The 15,757-nt window shown below is 32.7% G+C and overlaps 1 protein-coding gene across 1 annotated transcript; it reads left to right on the top strand.

Moving 5' to 3' along the window:
* Positions 1 to 2,585: 2,585 nt before the first annotated feature.
* Positions 2,586 to 6,251, top strand: LOC120214382 (lysine histidine transporter 1-like). The gene is made up of 8 exons (XM_039212288.1): positions 2,586 to 2,676; positions 4,100 to 4,260; positions 4,333 to 4,716; positions 4,798 to 5,191; positions 5,272 to 5,377; positions 5,463 to 5,554; positions 5,632 to 5,700; positions 5,794 to 6,251. The coding sequence occupies exons 1-8, from the start codon at positions 2,620 to 2,622 to the stop codon at positions 5,890 to 5,892; spliced, it is 1,362 nt and encodes a 453-aa protein (XP_039068219.1). The 5' UTR covers positions 2,586 to 2,619; the 3' UTR covers positions 5,893 to 6,251.
* Positions 6,252 to 15,757: the final 9,506 nt, after the last annotated feature.

A 15,757-nucleotide genomic window follows, 5' to 3' on the forward strand; every position in this document is an offset into this window, starting at 1 on the left:
AGGAACCCAAACCACTCTTTAATCCTTCAATAAGACATCAAGTGAGAATGATATTAAAAAAGTTAATTTCACTTAGAAACCCTATAATCTAGGGAATCATAAGGCTTTCCTTGTATGATGTTCGGGAAACGAGCCGGACACCCTAAACCCTATAGAAAATCAAGGAACATTTATACGTTAAGATATGACTAGCCCTAATATTGTGCATTAAGCACTTATTTTCTAACTGGGCGTAGATGCCCCTAGGCTCGATGAAGCAAGTTAGTGGGTTATGCAATTCGATGTATAATTTTGGATTTCCACCTTAGGTAGGATAGAGGGGTGTGTGAGCTCTGAGATGTAGCCCCTCAGTCACACCATGATGTCTACCTATGTATGTATGTTTTAGCTTAGCATATTCGTATGCTAGAAAATATGTTATAAGTATTTTTTAAACATGTACATTAGAGGATGCATGTAGTGTAGTTTGGTTATTAGTGTGGCACTGAGCTTGTGAGCTCGGCGTTCAGAATTTGTATCCCAAAGCAGGTTAGGAGCAGGAGCTTTTGAAGAAGCCTTTGCCTAGACAATTTAGCATCATCCGCTAGCTTTTGAGTACGTCTCAGCTTATGTTTTCGTGGACATGTATTGTAAAGGAACCTGTGTATGTCGAGTCGAATTTATATGTGAAATGTTTTGTAAACTTTAACTTCAAGTCATATTTTTTGGGGCTCCCGATTTGTAAATAGATATTATGAATTTATGTGATTATATAGGTCAAAATAAGAATTTATGTAAATGAATGTGTTACCTTCAAATGAAAAATTTTGGTAGGCCACTCCGAGGGTCCATGTGACGTCATGGTCCGTTGATCTTCAGATCGTATTGTATTAGGACGTTACATAAATTATTACAATAATACTTTTAATTATTGTATTAAAATAACACACAAAAATTGTATTCTTCAAAATTACACCCATTTTTACCACAAAAGACGAAAACGCTTACATCATAATATCTTTTGAAATACTCTTCTTCAAACGCCTTTCTTTACATGACACGTTACATAAAATATAAACATAATTTATATTTGGGCAAACTACATGATTAATCACTTTCATTTAAGTTTTGTATATTTTTTCTCATTGAATTAAAAAGAATAATATTTGGTCAGTTTTGTTTTTATTTAATTAAGATTTAGTCACTTTTATTATTATTTAATTAAGATATTATCACTGAGAGTTAGCTTTTGTTAAACCTTTAATAGATTGCTGACGCGACACAGTGAGTTTATAAAATTAAAAAGGTTAAACTACACAAATGATCACTAATATTTGAGTAAGTTTTCATTTTGCCCATTGAAGTTTCAAAAAATAATAAATGTCACTAAAATTTCAAAATACTCGATAATTTTATACCGGATTGGAGAATCGGATGGTCGAATAGTTCGGGTCGGATACATTTAGACACCCCCTATTAAAGATTAGAAAATACAATATAAGATTCTAGCAACGAAGAAAGAATCTCAAATTGTTTCTTTCCCCCCTTGAAATAAATAAACAAGTCAATGCTTCTCATCAACTAGTTGCTAACTTTATGGTATTATTGCTTTTTGTAGAATCAATTTTGCACAACTAGAGATTCAAAATCAAAGAGCCCACCATCTTCTCATTAATAAATTTTCAACTTCTTGTCACTCAACTTAATTTTTATTTAAATATATAAAAACTTATATTTCTGGATTTGCTTTAAAATAAAAAAGGGAACTCTTTTTATAAAAAAAATTATCTCAAACTTTTCAAAATTAAATTGAAAACAATCATTTATATTAACTAAGGGTTAGTATTCATTATTACAATGATAAATCGAGAGTAAGTTTGAATTTTGAATAAATTAATAAAGAATGCAACGTTATTTATTCATCTCAAAGTTTGTTTCTTAAATTAACTGAAAAATTATGTTTGAATAGATTGATAAAAATATTAATATTGAGAGTTTTTTTTTTAAATATTCATATGACTAATTGAAGAATTATTTAAAACTGAATAATTCAGAGTTTTTTCTTTTAACATTTACACCAGTAAATCAATAAGTAATTAACTCAACTGGCGAAAAACGAACGGTAAGGAGTATATGTGAACACTTTGACATACTGTATAAGAAATCAACCAATTTTGGTCTATAAGATGATAGGATGTCTCATTCAGCAATATTTATCATGAAAATGAAATCATCCATTGCATAGAATAATATTTGAAAAGTTGGTCATATAATTTATTTAAATGAGAAATAAATTGACATAGGAAGCTTTCCGTCCCACGAGTTTTGCATAGAATAATGTGACATGTATTTTTGAGGAAACTTTAATGTGACATGTTTTAATGGGTTCATTAATTTAATGTGACATGTTAAATTAAAAGACCCACTGATTCTGGATATCACTCGTTGGTGGAAATTTCCTGAAAACTTGGCCCGGCATAGATGAGTTGAATTTAGTCCCATTTTTGTAAGGAAAGTCAAACAAAAACAACAAGAAAGCGTAATCTTGAAGGGGGCTCTCGTGGGATATTTTAGTTTATAAATTCCACACCCAAACCTGTTGGAGCTCTGTCCATTGTTTTCTCTCTTCTTTCATCGGACATGGAAACTGAAGCTTCTTCCGACACAGATTACGGCAAAAACAACAGCAGCGGCACTGTAAGTAACCCACAATCCATCTTTCTAAAATGCATCTACCCTTTCATTAATTTCTTTTCTGCAACCTTTGTTTACTATGTAAGCTTTGGCTTCATCTTTACTGTATATCTATTGACTCTTCAGTATCAATATTATTTCCTTTTCATTTATCAACTCTACATATCTTTTATGATATTAATACTCGTATATAAATTTTATGTACAGTTAGTGAATTTAAATCGTAATATAGTAATATTACATTTCACCTTTTACATAAGAAGACCAACTATTCATAAAATGACAAGGTGCCTCCCTTCATTTTATCTGAGTTTGAATCTTAATATTTACTTACGATCTAGACATATTTTTGAGAGAAAGATAATAATCCCATGACAAATACCTCTTTACGAAAGTTAAACAATGAATTTACCTGATCATATATCTATTACCAATAATTTATTTTTCAAATATTTAATCTATTTTATATATTTCTTCCATTATGCAGCTGGCTGAAGTCTTTGACTTTGTTTTTCATTTATTTTTGTCATAATCATGCATTTAAATCTTGTAATAATTATTGAACCAATTTGTTTACAGTTTATTATTATTATAATTTGAAGTTGAGTTGTGTAGGGTTAAGACTTAGAGTTAGGGTTTTGTGATTATATTTAACCCGATTTACAGCTTGGATTTATAGACACAAGGCCAAATCCCAAAAGTGTTGACTTTTATTACTTTCATGTTCCAATATTTCCTCAGAAAAAGACAAAAGCCCAGTTGTAGCTTTAATGTCCAGACTCTAGGATTTTGTCTGTATCTGAAGAAAATTAGGGTTAATTCTCCTTTTCTGTCCCTGTAGTCTTTGACTTTTGAAATTTAGTCACTCTTCTTTCAATCTGGGTAATGTAGTTCCTCAGCTTATCTGATTTGAAGATTAAAATTCATTAATTTTCGTTAAATTTGAATGCGTGTTATCAAATAGAGCTTAAAACCTTTAAGAATTAAACTGTCGTATAATTGAATTCAAAAGTTGGTGGTTAATCGTATTATCAATAAAGTTATGATCTTTAGATCAGACAAATCCGAAAACAAAGGGAGTAGAGGGGATAAACGTGGTGAGTTGGTAAGTGGCATACATCGTTAGTTGAATCAGAACTTTTATATTTGGATTTTTGGCCCTCTAACAATTAGGGGATTATCAGTTATCACCACTTTGGCTTCTTTTTTCAAGATTGGAAAAAAAAGTCAATCTTTTGGTTCCTTTCGTCCTCACCCTCTATTTGACAGTTGTTATTATTACTATCGTCGTCGATGAAAAATAAACATTGTCGATACTAGTATATGGAGTATTCTAGATTTGTTTTAAATATTTGCATGTTTGAAATGGTTAGCTATGCTTCAAGATGAATGGAACAATAATTTCAGTTTTGGTTGTCGATGGCAGTATGACGAGGAGCAATTAGCAAAGCAGAAAGCAATTGATGATTGGCTGCCCATCACTTCATCAAGAGATGCAAAATGGTGGTACTCGGCTTTCCACAATGTCACCGCCATGGTTGGAGCTGGTGTCCTCAGTCTCCCTTACGCCATGTCAGAACTGGGATGGTATGTTCACCAACCGTGCGCCTAAATTACCCAATCAAGCAAATAAACCCAACATTTCTAATTCGGTTTCAGGGGTCCTGGCGTTGCTGTTCTAGTCCTATCATGGATTATTACCCTCTACACACTATGGCAGATGGTTGAAATGCATGAAATGGTCCCCGGGAAACGTTTCGATAGGTACCATGAACTGGGTCAATATGCCTTTGGTGAAAAACTTGGACTCTACATTGTGGTGCCACAGCAACTTATTGTCGAAGTTGGTGTTTGCATTGTTTATATGGTTACCGGAGGCAGATCATTAAAGAAGTTCCATGACACGGTCTGCAGTACCTGCAAAGACATCAAACTAACATATTTCATCATGATTTTTGCCTCTGTTCACTTTGTGCTGTCTCACCTTCCCAACTTCAACTCCATTTCGGGAGTCTCCTTGGCTGCCGCAGTCATGTCCTTGAGGTATAGAATCATTTCAATTACCATTTCCGATAAATTAAGCCGGTCTCGATGTTAATGTTTGATGATTGTCTTGACATACAGTTATTCAACTATTGCTTGGGGAGCTTCATTGGATAAGGGAGTTCAACCAGATGTGCAATACGGCTACATAGCTAAGACTACAGCAGGAACAGTTTTCAACTTCTTCAGTGCCTTGGGGGATGTCGCTTTTGCCTATGCCGGGCACAACGTAGTCTTGGAAATCCAAGCTACCATCCCGTCTACACCTGAGAAACCGTCGAAGGGACCGATGTGGAAAGGCGTTATCGTTGCCTATATAGTTGTGGCCTTGTGCTACTTCCCTGTTGCTTTAGTTGGGTATTGGGTGTTTGGTAATTCAGTAAAAGACAACATCCTCATCTCATTGGAGAAACCAGCATGGCTTATTGCTATGGCTAACATGTTCGTTGTCGTCCATGTTATTGGAAGCTACCAGGTTTGTATTTGACTAATATCATTGAAGATAACGTCCTCAACTCATACCATATGGTTGATCAGGTGTCTTTGGCTATGCAGATTTATGCGATGCCAGTTTTTGACATGATGGAGACTGTATTAGTTAAGAAGTTGCATTTCAGGCCGAGTAGAGCACTTCGATTCATCGTCCGCAATTTTTACGTCGGTGAGTAGAACTCTTCATATATTTCATTTGGTTGGAAATGAAGTCCATAAGGGATTCTAATTTATATATCTAATCATTATTGCAGCGATCACGATGTTCATCGGCATTACCTTCCCTTTCTTCGGAGGTCTTCTCGGATTTTTCGGAGGATTTGCTTTTGCACCAACAACATACTTTGTAAGTAACATTCTTCTTCCAAGAAAAAGATACCTTTCTTTCGAAGAATGTAGCCTAATCTCTTTTTTGTATTTTAGCTCCCTTGCATCATGTGGCTTGCCATTTATAAACCAAGAAAGTTTGGGTTATCTTGGTGGACTAACTGGGTATGTAAACCTTGATTTAGATTCTATGAACTTTATTGCTTCAATGTGCTTCAAAATCAATGCTTATTCAGTTTTTTCTTCTCCTTTTTACAGATATGCATTGTACTAGGTGTTCTATTGATGATTGTATCACCAATTGGAGGGTTGAGGCAAATCATCCTTCAAGCCAAGAACTATGAATTTTACTCTTAAATTTGTAATCTTACTGCAATAGCCGCGTCAAATTTCAGAGCAGAAACAAATGAAGAACATGATAGTTATAAGCATAACATAAGGCCATTGTCAAAAGTCAAATGTTGCTGCCCTTGTTCTACGTAAATCAAAGCTGCAACCTACAAACATGGGAGACTGCAATGTTAAAACCAGAGCACAGGCATCGGTCATCATTGTTACATTTGTTTTATAACTTGTGTTGATGTATGAATACAAAACATAGGTTTTTCTTCTTTACTTGTTTTAATTCTTGTGAAGAGAGAGAATATGCAGTTCTAAATCTTCAAAAACAAGTTACTACATTTATGTAATGGTTGTTGATGTTTATTTGCTTTCAATAACAGTTTCCAAGGTTTGTTTTAGAAAATTTTCCAAAATCATTTAATGTTTATATTTCAGGGTATTTTATATACTTTCCATGAAAATTACTCCTAAATGCACAAAACATTCGACAAACCCTAAGTTCTTCCATCCCTCCATCAAAATGAAGAAAGAAAAACCCCTTAATCCTCACCCTCCCAAATGGCAGGTTTTCAACATGTATTTAGACATGAACATAGGATATTTTCAAATACATATAAATATCTATGTTAATCAGATGCCTTTATCCGACTCTCACAAAGTTCAACCGACACAACTTTGGATCGTAGCTAAAAAATCTCACCAAATCAAGGACTAGAAGTAGGACCACTGAAATCAACTCTTAATAGGGTAAATTACACCGATGATCACTAATGTTTGAGTGAGTTTTTGTTTTTACATTGAAGTTTCAAAAGTAACAAATTGGTCACTAACGTTATTGATTTGTAACAAAATTGACACTAAAGTTATCAATTTATAATAAAATGATCACTCTATCGTTATCTTCGTTAAATTGGTGATGTGGCAACGTTAACAAAAAGGTTAATATTTTATTTTACCCCTAATTGTTTAAGTGTGATTTTCATTTTGTAAGGAACCTAGTCAAATTCGGACATGGGCATGGAATATGATCAATCAAGGACTCTTCAATACAATGAACATATCTTTGAGCACGACTATTAGCCTTGCTAGGTTAGTATACGCAGTACTAGAATGTGTGAATAACAATTTGAATTATCTAAAATATGATTAGATTTGTGTATATTGATTTTAATGACTTACGATGTTTCTTAATTATGTTTGGATGTAAATTTTTTAAGTCTCGACTAATCTAATAAGAATACTTTGTATAAGTGCCAATGATATGAATGTATGATAATGAAAACGTGCTTATTATGTGTACATGTAAAAGATAAAAGTGTATAACATGTGTAGTGATAGTTGATAAGTATATAAAATTAAAAACATGTTAGCTTTGTTAATTCGACTATATGCATATGTTTAATTTATATATGTGTGTACCAAAAATAACCCTCAACGTTTACCAAAATGGTCATTTTGCCTCTATTCTATTTTTGGAGCATTTTAGCTCCCCAACGTTTTATTTTAGGGGAAAAAGACCCCTAACATTTGACAGAATAATCAATTTGTCCCTTATTTTTTAGGGCGTTTTAGCCCTCAACATTTTATTTTAGGTTTTAAATGGCTCATATTATGGAGTGTTCATCGTGTGTTAAATAATGGTTTTCATCTACAGGGGGAGCTTTTTGTCCCAAAGTGAAACGTTGGGGGTTCAAAATGCTCCAAAAAATAATATGGGCCAAAAATGATCATTATGGTCACGTTGGAGGGCTATTTTTAGCAATATGTCTAAGGGTGAGCGTTCGATCGAGTCGAGTCAAAAAAATTCGAATTATTTGAGTTGACGAATCATATTTTACAACTCAGAGTTGACTTGAAAATTTTTCAAGTCGAGTTTATAAAATTCAAGTCAAGTCAAGCTGAGTCGAGTCAATTTTTCGAGTTTTTGTTTAAATTTAATTGTAAATATTTATAATAGTATAATATTATTTTATTCCAATTTAAGTGACTTTCTATAATCATATATACAATACAAATATATTTCTTCATATTTTTTTCATATGTGATATGCATATATCATACAAAGTCCAAAGACTCGACTCAAACTTGAAAATAAATCTATTAATTTCTAAAAAAATTGAGTTATTCAAGTTGTATTTTACAACTAGATTTGAATTTGAAATTTCTTCGAGTCGAGTTTATCAAATTGCAACTCAAAGTCAATTCGAGTCGAGTCGAAAAATTTAGTTTTTCGAGTCGAGTCGAGTTTTGCTCACCCCTATCAGTCTTAAATATGTATAATATATGATAATTTCGTAATGTTAGCTTTGATTTATAATATTTTTTATATAACAACATTTAAGATAACTTTTTTTATATTTATTTTCTAAGTCATTTTTTTAAACTTTTATTGAATACTATGAAATATCTTTGAAGTATTTAAAAACTCAAAAAGTAGATTTTTATTATAGTCATTTCGTATTTTCTTCGTTCCGCACATCAAAACCTCTGAAGAAGTTAGCCTCTGGAGAGGTAAGTTGTCTTACACTAGTAGGGAGAAATATCTTCACACATGAGACGAAAGGGACTCAGAGTCTTTCACTCATTGGAAAACCACAATCCCTTAACATAGTCATTGATAAACCTCACATCATCTGCCAAAATCAAAGTTTAATTGATTAGTCGATCACATCAATCAGACCTACCCATCATATGAATCTACGAGTAGTTATCATGGACATACATCTGACACCAATACAAGGAGAAATATTTTAAGTCACCTTGATTGCTCAGAGGGACTCTCTTTTCTTTTTATGACTCTGATTCTGGAGAACAAACCTCTAATCTATATAGCCAACTGAAAATCTCACATACACAACTAGGGGTGTTCAAATAATCGAACTAATTCGGTTAACTGACCGAACCGAATTAGTTTGGTTAATTCGGTTCGGTTACCGAATTAGTTCGGTCGGTTAACGGTTAAGAAAATTTTTAGAATTCGGTTAACGGTTAATTCGGTTCGAATTCGGTTAATTAACCGAATTAACCGAAATTAAATTTTAAATATTAAATATATTATATATAACATATGGGCTCAGCCCAAACCATTTAAAACCCAATTAATAATTTAAGATCCAATAGCTTTTAAACCTAAATCAATATTAATTAATTAAAAAATTATATAAATTTTTTATTTTATAATTATATATTATTTAAATTAATTGTAAACTATTTTTTAATTAAAAAATATTAAATATATTATATATATAACATTTGGGCTAAGCCCAAACAATTTAAAACTCAATTAATAATTTAAGATCCAATAACTTTTAAATCTAAATCAATATTAATTAATTAAAAAAATTATCTGAAATTTTTATTTTATAATTATATATTATTTAAATTAATTATAAACTTTTTTTGAATTAAAAACATTTAATTTTTATATAAATTAGAAAATTTTAAAAAAAAATCGGTTAATTCGAAAATTAACCGAATTAACCGAAATTAATTCGGTTCGGTTAATATGTTTGAAAAAAAGTTCGGTTCGATTAACGGTTAAAGAAAAAAAAAAGTTCGGTTAATTCGGTTAAGGGTAGTTCGGTTCGGTCGGCCACTGTTTTAACCGAATGAACACCCCTATACACAACCTCTAACTTCTAACACCAAAGGGCCTTGTTAACAATAGCAAATTGATCATGCCTTTGATACTTGAATGATTGAGATACCCCTTCCTAAGATAACATGAGAAACACAAAATGAACACTTGACAATGGGAGCACAACATGCAAAGGGTGAAGAGTCCTAATGCAACAAGACATTTTTGTCCGACTCATGTAGTGCCTCATTCACCTTTCACATAAACAACAATAAAGATACACATCTGCCAATTGAGGTAATTTTAGTTCATATAGTCCATGTGAAATAAAAAATGAAAAGACGAGGCCTGGAAGACACGAAAAATATGCCCGCCCGATGAGACAATGACTAAGTGCTAAGTTAAGGATTATTGTGTAATAATTTGGTAAACCTCACATAGATACACGAAAAAACTTTTTATTTAACACTATGATGTGGTAAGCATATTTAATGTCATACAAAAACCAAAATTATTTTTCATCCTTTAAAAATCAAAATCACCGAGAGGTATGACACATCCTCCTCTTGAAATAATTCTATTGTGGAAATATTTATATTCTGTCATGCTATCATGACATTAAGATGCCTTCTCTTTGGTTGAATATGTTGAGCCGCCTCCATATTAATCATCCAAATGAATGAGGATGTCTCTACTACCTTCTGGTAACGAGATGGTTTCACCCCTGGACACCGTTGAATTGCCTCCATCAGGAGTTGAGATGCCTCTACCCCAAGATTTACGACTTATGGAAACTACCAAAGAGGATGTAGAGTCTCCACTCTAGCATTAAGAGTGATTCTATTGTGTTTTAACGAGTGTCTAGATGTCATTTACACTAGCCAGAGGTATTCCAACTCTTCGCTTCTACTAAAGCAAATATACTTCAGCCATAAACTTCCCCACTCAAAAGCGTAGATATTCATTTACCCCAATTACGGGACATAAACTTCCCCACTATTCTTACTACAACAAAGAAATCTCAATCTCTTAAATCAGAAATGTTGTCAAGGGTGATAAATTGCCTTCTTTATTGGCTAAAAATACGGAGATGTCTCATATGGATACTTCACTACAAAAGGTTTTCATTGGTTAAATCAGATATAAGTGTCTCTGTTGAAGATAAGAAAACATGTCTCTAACTTATAAAGTATAGAGAGAACATCCTAAAAGCATTAAGAAACCTCCATAGGGAATATGTCCAATCTTGATTTTAATTGAAACAAAATGTTTCACGAAAACGTTGACCATGCTCCATACCAAAATAGTTTCGGATACTAATAATTCTTCACAAAAGAGCATACTTGAATTCAGAAAATTCTACGAGATAATTTTACAAAATCTAGAGACGTTTAAGGTACAAATACAAATGATGAAAACACATTCAAAGGGAAAACTAGTATGGTCTTTTGTTAAACTTTTTTTTCTAGTTAAGGTTTTTCAAGGTTATTAATACAAGTTCTTAGTGAGATCTTTTTTTCTTCATCTTCTTCATCTATTTCAAGTATCTTTATATCTTCCGGACTTGATAAATATATATTGATTTTTGGTTTTGCATACTTTTCTTCACTTTATTCGTCTTTATATGCAACGATCAATCAATACATTCTTGATGCAAGTTGCAAGTAACATACAAAACGAGATCGAAGGTATAAATTCATATTCTTAGTAAGTTAACAAATTAATGTTTTGATAGTTTTGTACCTTGGATCTCTTAATAGATATAACTATTATTAGGTTTTAATTCTTATGTGTTTTTCTTTTAAATTTTTAATCTTAATAATAATAAGAAAAGTAGTCCTTCATGCTTCTCTCGGTAATTGCGTTATGCATGTGCTTTTCTCTGGTAACATAAAATCAAACTATTTGAGATTAATACATATTTATCTTTTGTGAAGATCAATGATCTAAATCTTTAATTAATATACCAAGATCTACTTTGACTAGAATCCATCTCCATATCAATTCCTTTTTACTTTAAATTACTTTATTTAAAAAAAAATCTACTCTAACAAAAAAATCCCCCTTTTGTTTTTATTTGCTAATTTGTTTATTAATAAAATTAATATCTTACCACTCTTTGTAGATTCGATCCTACTTAACACTACTAGAAGTTATTTTTCAAAAATTGACGCCACTATCAAGGAATGGTGTCATGTAGGTTAATTTTATTTTTCTTGTTATTTTTTATGCTCTATTCTTCTTGTGTAGGGAAACTTGAATATGATCCCGAAATCGAGAGAACTATTTGTCGATTGAGAAAAGAAGCAAGAAAATAAAAGCAATCTTCGACTGAGGAAGAGTGCTTAAGACAAACCATGACTGAGCTGACCCTACGCCAACTAGCTACGCTCAAGATCGTCCATCAGCCACCATACATCAGTTACCAAGATCTTGAGGTACCGTTCGAACTCAAGTTTGGTCTAATTCATCTTCTTCAAACTTTACAAGTTATTGAGAACGAAAATCCACACGAGCATTTGAAGGATTTTCATTTGGTGGGTTCAAGCATAAAATATGAGCATGTCACAGTAGATCAAGTCAAGCTACGTGCTTTCTCATTCTCTCTTGCTGACCATGCGAAGGATTGGTTATACTATATACTATCTAGATTCGTAAACATTTGAACAAATATGACTAGACTCTTCCTTAAGAAGTACTTTCCGGCTTTAGGAGATGCCAACATTCGAAGAGAAATTTTTGGGTTTCGACAAAGAGATGCCGGAACACTTTACGCTTATTTGGAAAGGTTCAAGAAACTACGCTTAAGCTGTCCACAACATGACGTATCCAATCAATTGTTGATCTAGTACTTCTATGAAAGTTTGTTGTCAATGGAAAGAAAGATAATGAATGTTGCGAGTGAAGGAACAATCATGAAGAAGAGCCCTACCCAAGCCAAAGACTTGATCAACGTAATGACGACAAACTCTTAACAATTTGGTCCACATCATGAAACTGTCTTTAGACAAGTTAACGAGGTAAGTATTTCTTCTCTTGAAGATAAAATTTCAAATCTTACCTCTCTTGTCCAAAGATTGGCAAAAGATAACACACAACAAAGCAAATCTTATGGAATTTGCACAAGTAATGATTATCAAACTGATATGTGTCAAATACTATAAGACTAGACTACCGAAACTACTAATTTACACAATTAATGAAATTTTCGTTAGAGGTCTCAGATAATATTTGAAGCAAGCATTAGGAAATTAATGGAGAGACCACAAGAGTTTCTTAAAAAATAAATATTTTCAGAACAACCTCAGCCTTGAAGGAAAGCTGCAAAATGTCCCACCTAGATTGATCAGATATCAATGGGAAGATACAGTCAGGTTTTGGAGTTCAAAGAAAGGAGAGGTATGACGCACTTTGAAAATAATACTATGTCACTAAATTATTGACTTTATAAGTCATGTGGAGTTCAAATTGTATGACCGAGTGCACGTTGGTATTGTTAGTAGACAACAACAAAAGTTTACTCACATTGCTAGATCGAAGAGTTTTGTTCGTGTAGCTCATGAACAAGTATTCGCGTTTTAATTATGATTATTCCTATAGTCATTTTAAGTTGGTAGCATATAGTTTTTAACCATTTTTTCTATTATTTCTTACTTGTTTTGTAAGTATTAATTTATATTCTACATTGTAGGAAATAACGTCTGACAGTAAAGTTGGTCGAATACAGCTCTTTGAAATCACACATACAAAAAAAGATGGCTCTCCTATGGCTCCTGAAGCTGCATATATTATGGTATATTTACTGGACATAAAATTTGCATTCTATTTTATTGATAGTATGAAACTGTGTATTTTAAATAACTCTTGAATTTGTTCTACTTTCTAAACTGATTATCAGGAAAAATTGAGCGATAAAAGGGTAGAATACGAAGTTACGGCTTCATCCTATGCTTCTATTAATGCGGAGGAGATTGAAAATCAAGTTATTGCTGAAGTTTTCGGTCCTGAAAGATATGGTCGAGTTCACTGTCAATGATCATTTGTTACTCCAACCAAATTCTTTGGATCCAGCTCGTCTCAGTACATGTCATCACACAAACAGTCTTCTCAACAAGAATTTATTCAATTAAAACAACAACTGAGTGAATTTGATGAAAATATTGCTCAAATGAAAGCCGAAGTTGAAGCGAAAGAAGCGGCGAGAGAAGCAGAGAGAGCAGTGAGAGAAGCAGAGAGAGAAGCATCATTTCAGAGAAAATAGAACTTCAACAACAAATTAAAGCTATGAGGCATATGATGCAACAGAATCAAACGAAGAATTCATCATCCTAGGAGTTTTCTTAGCATAATACTTACTTTATGGAAATTCGAAGTTGTTGAACTACATTATATTTAACTTCAATGTTTGTAAACGATGATTTATTTATGTTTTTATGTACTATTACTTAATTCGAATCTTAATTAAATTTACTATAAGTTGTTGAATATTGTTACAGGTTAAATTTGGGTAATAAAAAATACGAAAAAGATATGTTAAAATCAGTTTCGATTAGCGGCGTTTTAGGGGGGAACGCCACTAATGGAGTGTCTATATACCGGCGTTTTTACGATTAAACGCCGCTAAATGACCAACTTATCGCGGCGTTTCTGCCAGACATGCCACTACATATCAAATCTATTGTGGCGTTTGTGACTACAAACACCGCTATATATTAGATATATTGCAGCATTTTTTACTACAAACGCCACAAAATATTTATTCAAACGTCGCTAAATATCAAACATGTTTATGAAAAATGCCTACAAATATCAAACATATTCAGGCGTTTGTATTCAAAAACACCGCAATATAACATGACCTTTAGCGGCGTTTATAAGTAGAAAACGCCGCGAACAGTTGCGACGTTTGTAATAGCGGCGTTTTTGTAGTGTTTTTTTTTGCGTCGGCAACATTTTTAGCGGCGCTTTTAAACGCCGCTATTGACCACTTCTGCTGTACCCAAAGAAATATAATCCATATTAAAACAGTTACCATCCAGGATAGAGAGATCATCTTAACTTATGGACAGAGACCACAAATAGCATGTCATATTCGAATCAATGAAGTATCTTTTTCTTTTGTGAACCAGAGCCATTTTCATTATTAAAACCTTTATTGGAAGATATAATGCACTCTCTAGCCAATAACTTGCAACAATTCAACAAGAGACAAGATTGAGTATTAAAAATCTTGAAACCCAAGAAATTCAAATTGCCTAATCTCTTAGTCAATCTGAATCTTGAGGTAAGTTGCCTTCACATATTAATGTTAATCTTAAACAAAATGTGAGTGCTATTACTTTGAAAAGTGGCAAGATTTTGCATGAACCAACCACCATCATAGCCAAAACTGATGAGGAAGAGGAAAAAGCATACACACAGAGAAAAAAAACCCGAGGAAGAAGTTGGCGCTCAAGAAGCCATCCAACTGAAAGTGATTCAACCTCATTTCCTCGAAGGTATTCAAAGACATAGAAGGATGATCAAGAGAGAAATTCTTGAGACTTTTCACAAAGTCGAAGTAAACATTCTCCTACTCAACGCAATCAAGCAAATCTCTATGTACATTTTTCTTAACAAATGTTAACAAGTTCACAATGAAAATTTGTAGGAGCAACTTGATCTTTTGACGAAAATGCTAATAAGTTCATAACGAGAAACAAAGGAAACAATGGATGTTGAAATTTCAAAAAGAGAAAAAGTAAAGCAAGTGTGAACAGATATAATGAAGGTCAGAATTATTATGTTGCATTCAACTCAAATATGGAAAAAGTGATGGCTGACTCTGAGCACTGGAATGATAATGATGATGAATTAAAAAAAGATGGTAAATAAAATCTTCACTAGGTCTATCAAACCACTGATTGATGATAATAGTACTTTGAAGTTGGAAAAATGAGGTATTTGTCAGTATAATGAGAACTCTGCAACATAATAAGGCTGAGATGCCTCCATTAACAATGCATCCATGCAGCTTAAAACAATTTAAGATCTTGATATTATGCAAATCAAGATTGATATTGCATAAATAACCTTTCACAAGACCTTAGAATAACATGATTTTCCCCCCTCAATAATAAAGCTACCTAACATGGAACTGAACCAGACATTGGAATCGTTAAATTAATCTCTTTTTTGGACTTCTTATTGTTACACAAACCCTTCATGAGGGAGGCTATCAGTCGTTTTTGTATGTTTAATGAGTGCAAACCTAATAAGTAGAGGGAAGATACATTTTATCAATTTTAATCAAGTACATCTATC

Source organism: Hibiscus syriacus, unplaced genomic scaffold (genome assembly GCF_006381635.1).
Source record: "Hibiscus syriacus cultivar Baekdansim isolate YM2019G1 unplaced genomic scaffold, ASM638163v2 tig00110059_pilon, whole genome shotgun sequence".
NCBI classification, from domain to species: Eukaryota; Viridiplantae; Streptophyta; class Magnoliopsida; order Malvales; family Malvaceae; genus Hibiscus; species Hibiscus syriacus.

Excerpts from the sequence above, each read along its gene's own strand:
- LOC120214382 (XM_039212288.1), top strand. The coding sequence starts at position 2,620 with ATGGAAACTGAAGCTTCTTCCGACACAGATTACGGCAAAAACAACAGC. Across the intron at positions 2,677-4,099 it reads AAAACAACAGCAGCGGCACT|TATGACGAGGAGCAATTAGC; the intron begins GTAAGTAACCCA and ends TGTCGATGGCAG. Across the intron at positions 5,555-5,631 it reads TTGCACCAACAACATACTTT|CTCCCTTGCATCATGTGGCT; the intron begins GTAAGTAACATT and ends TTTGTATTTTAG.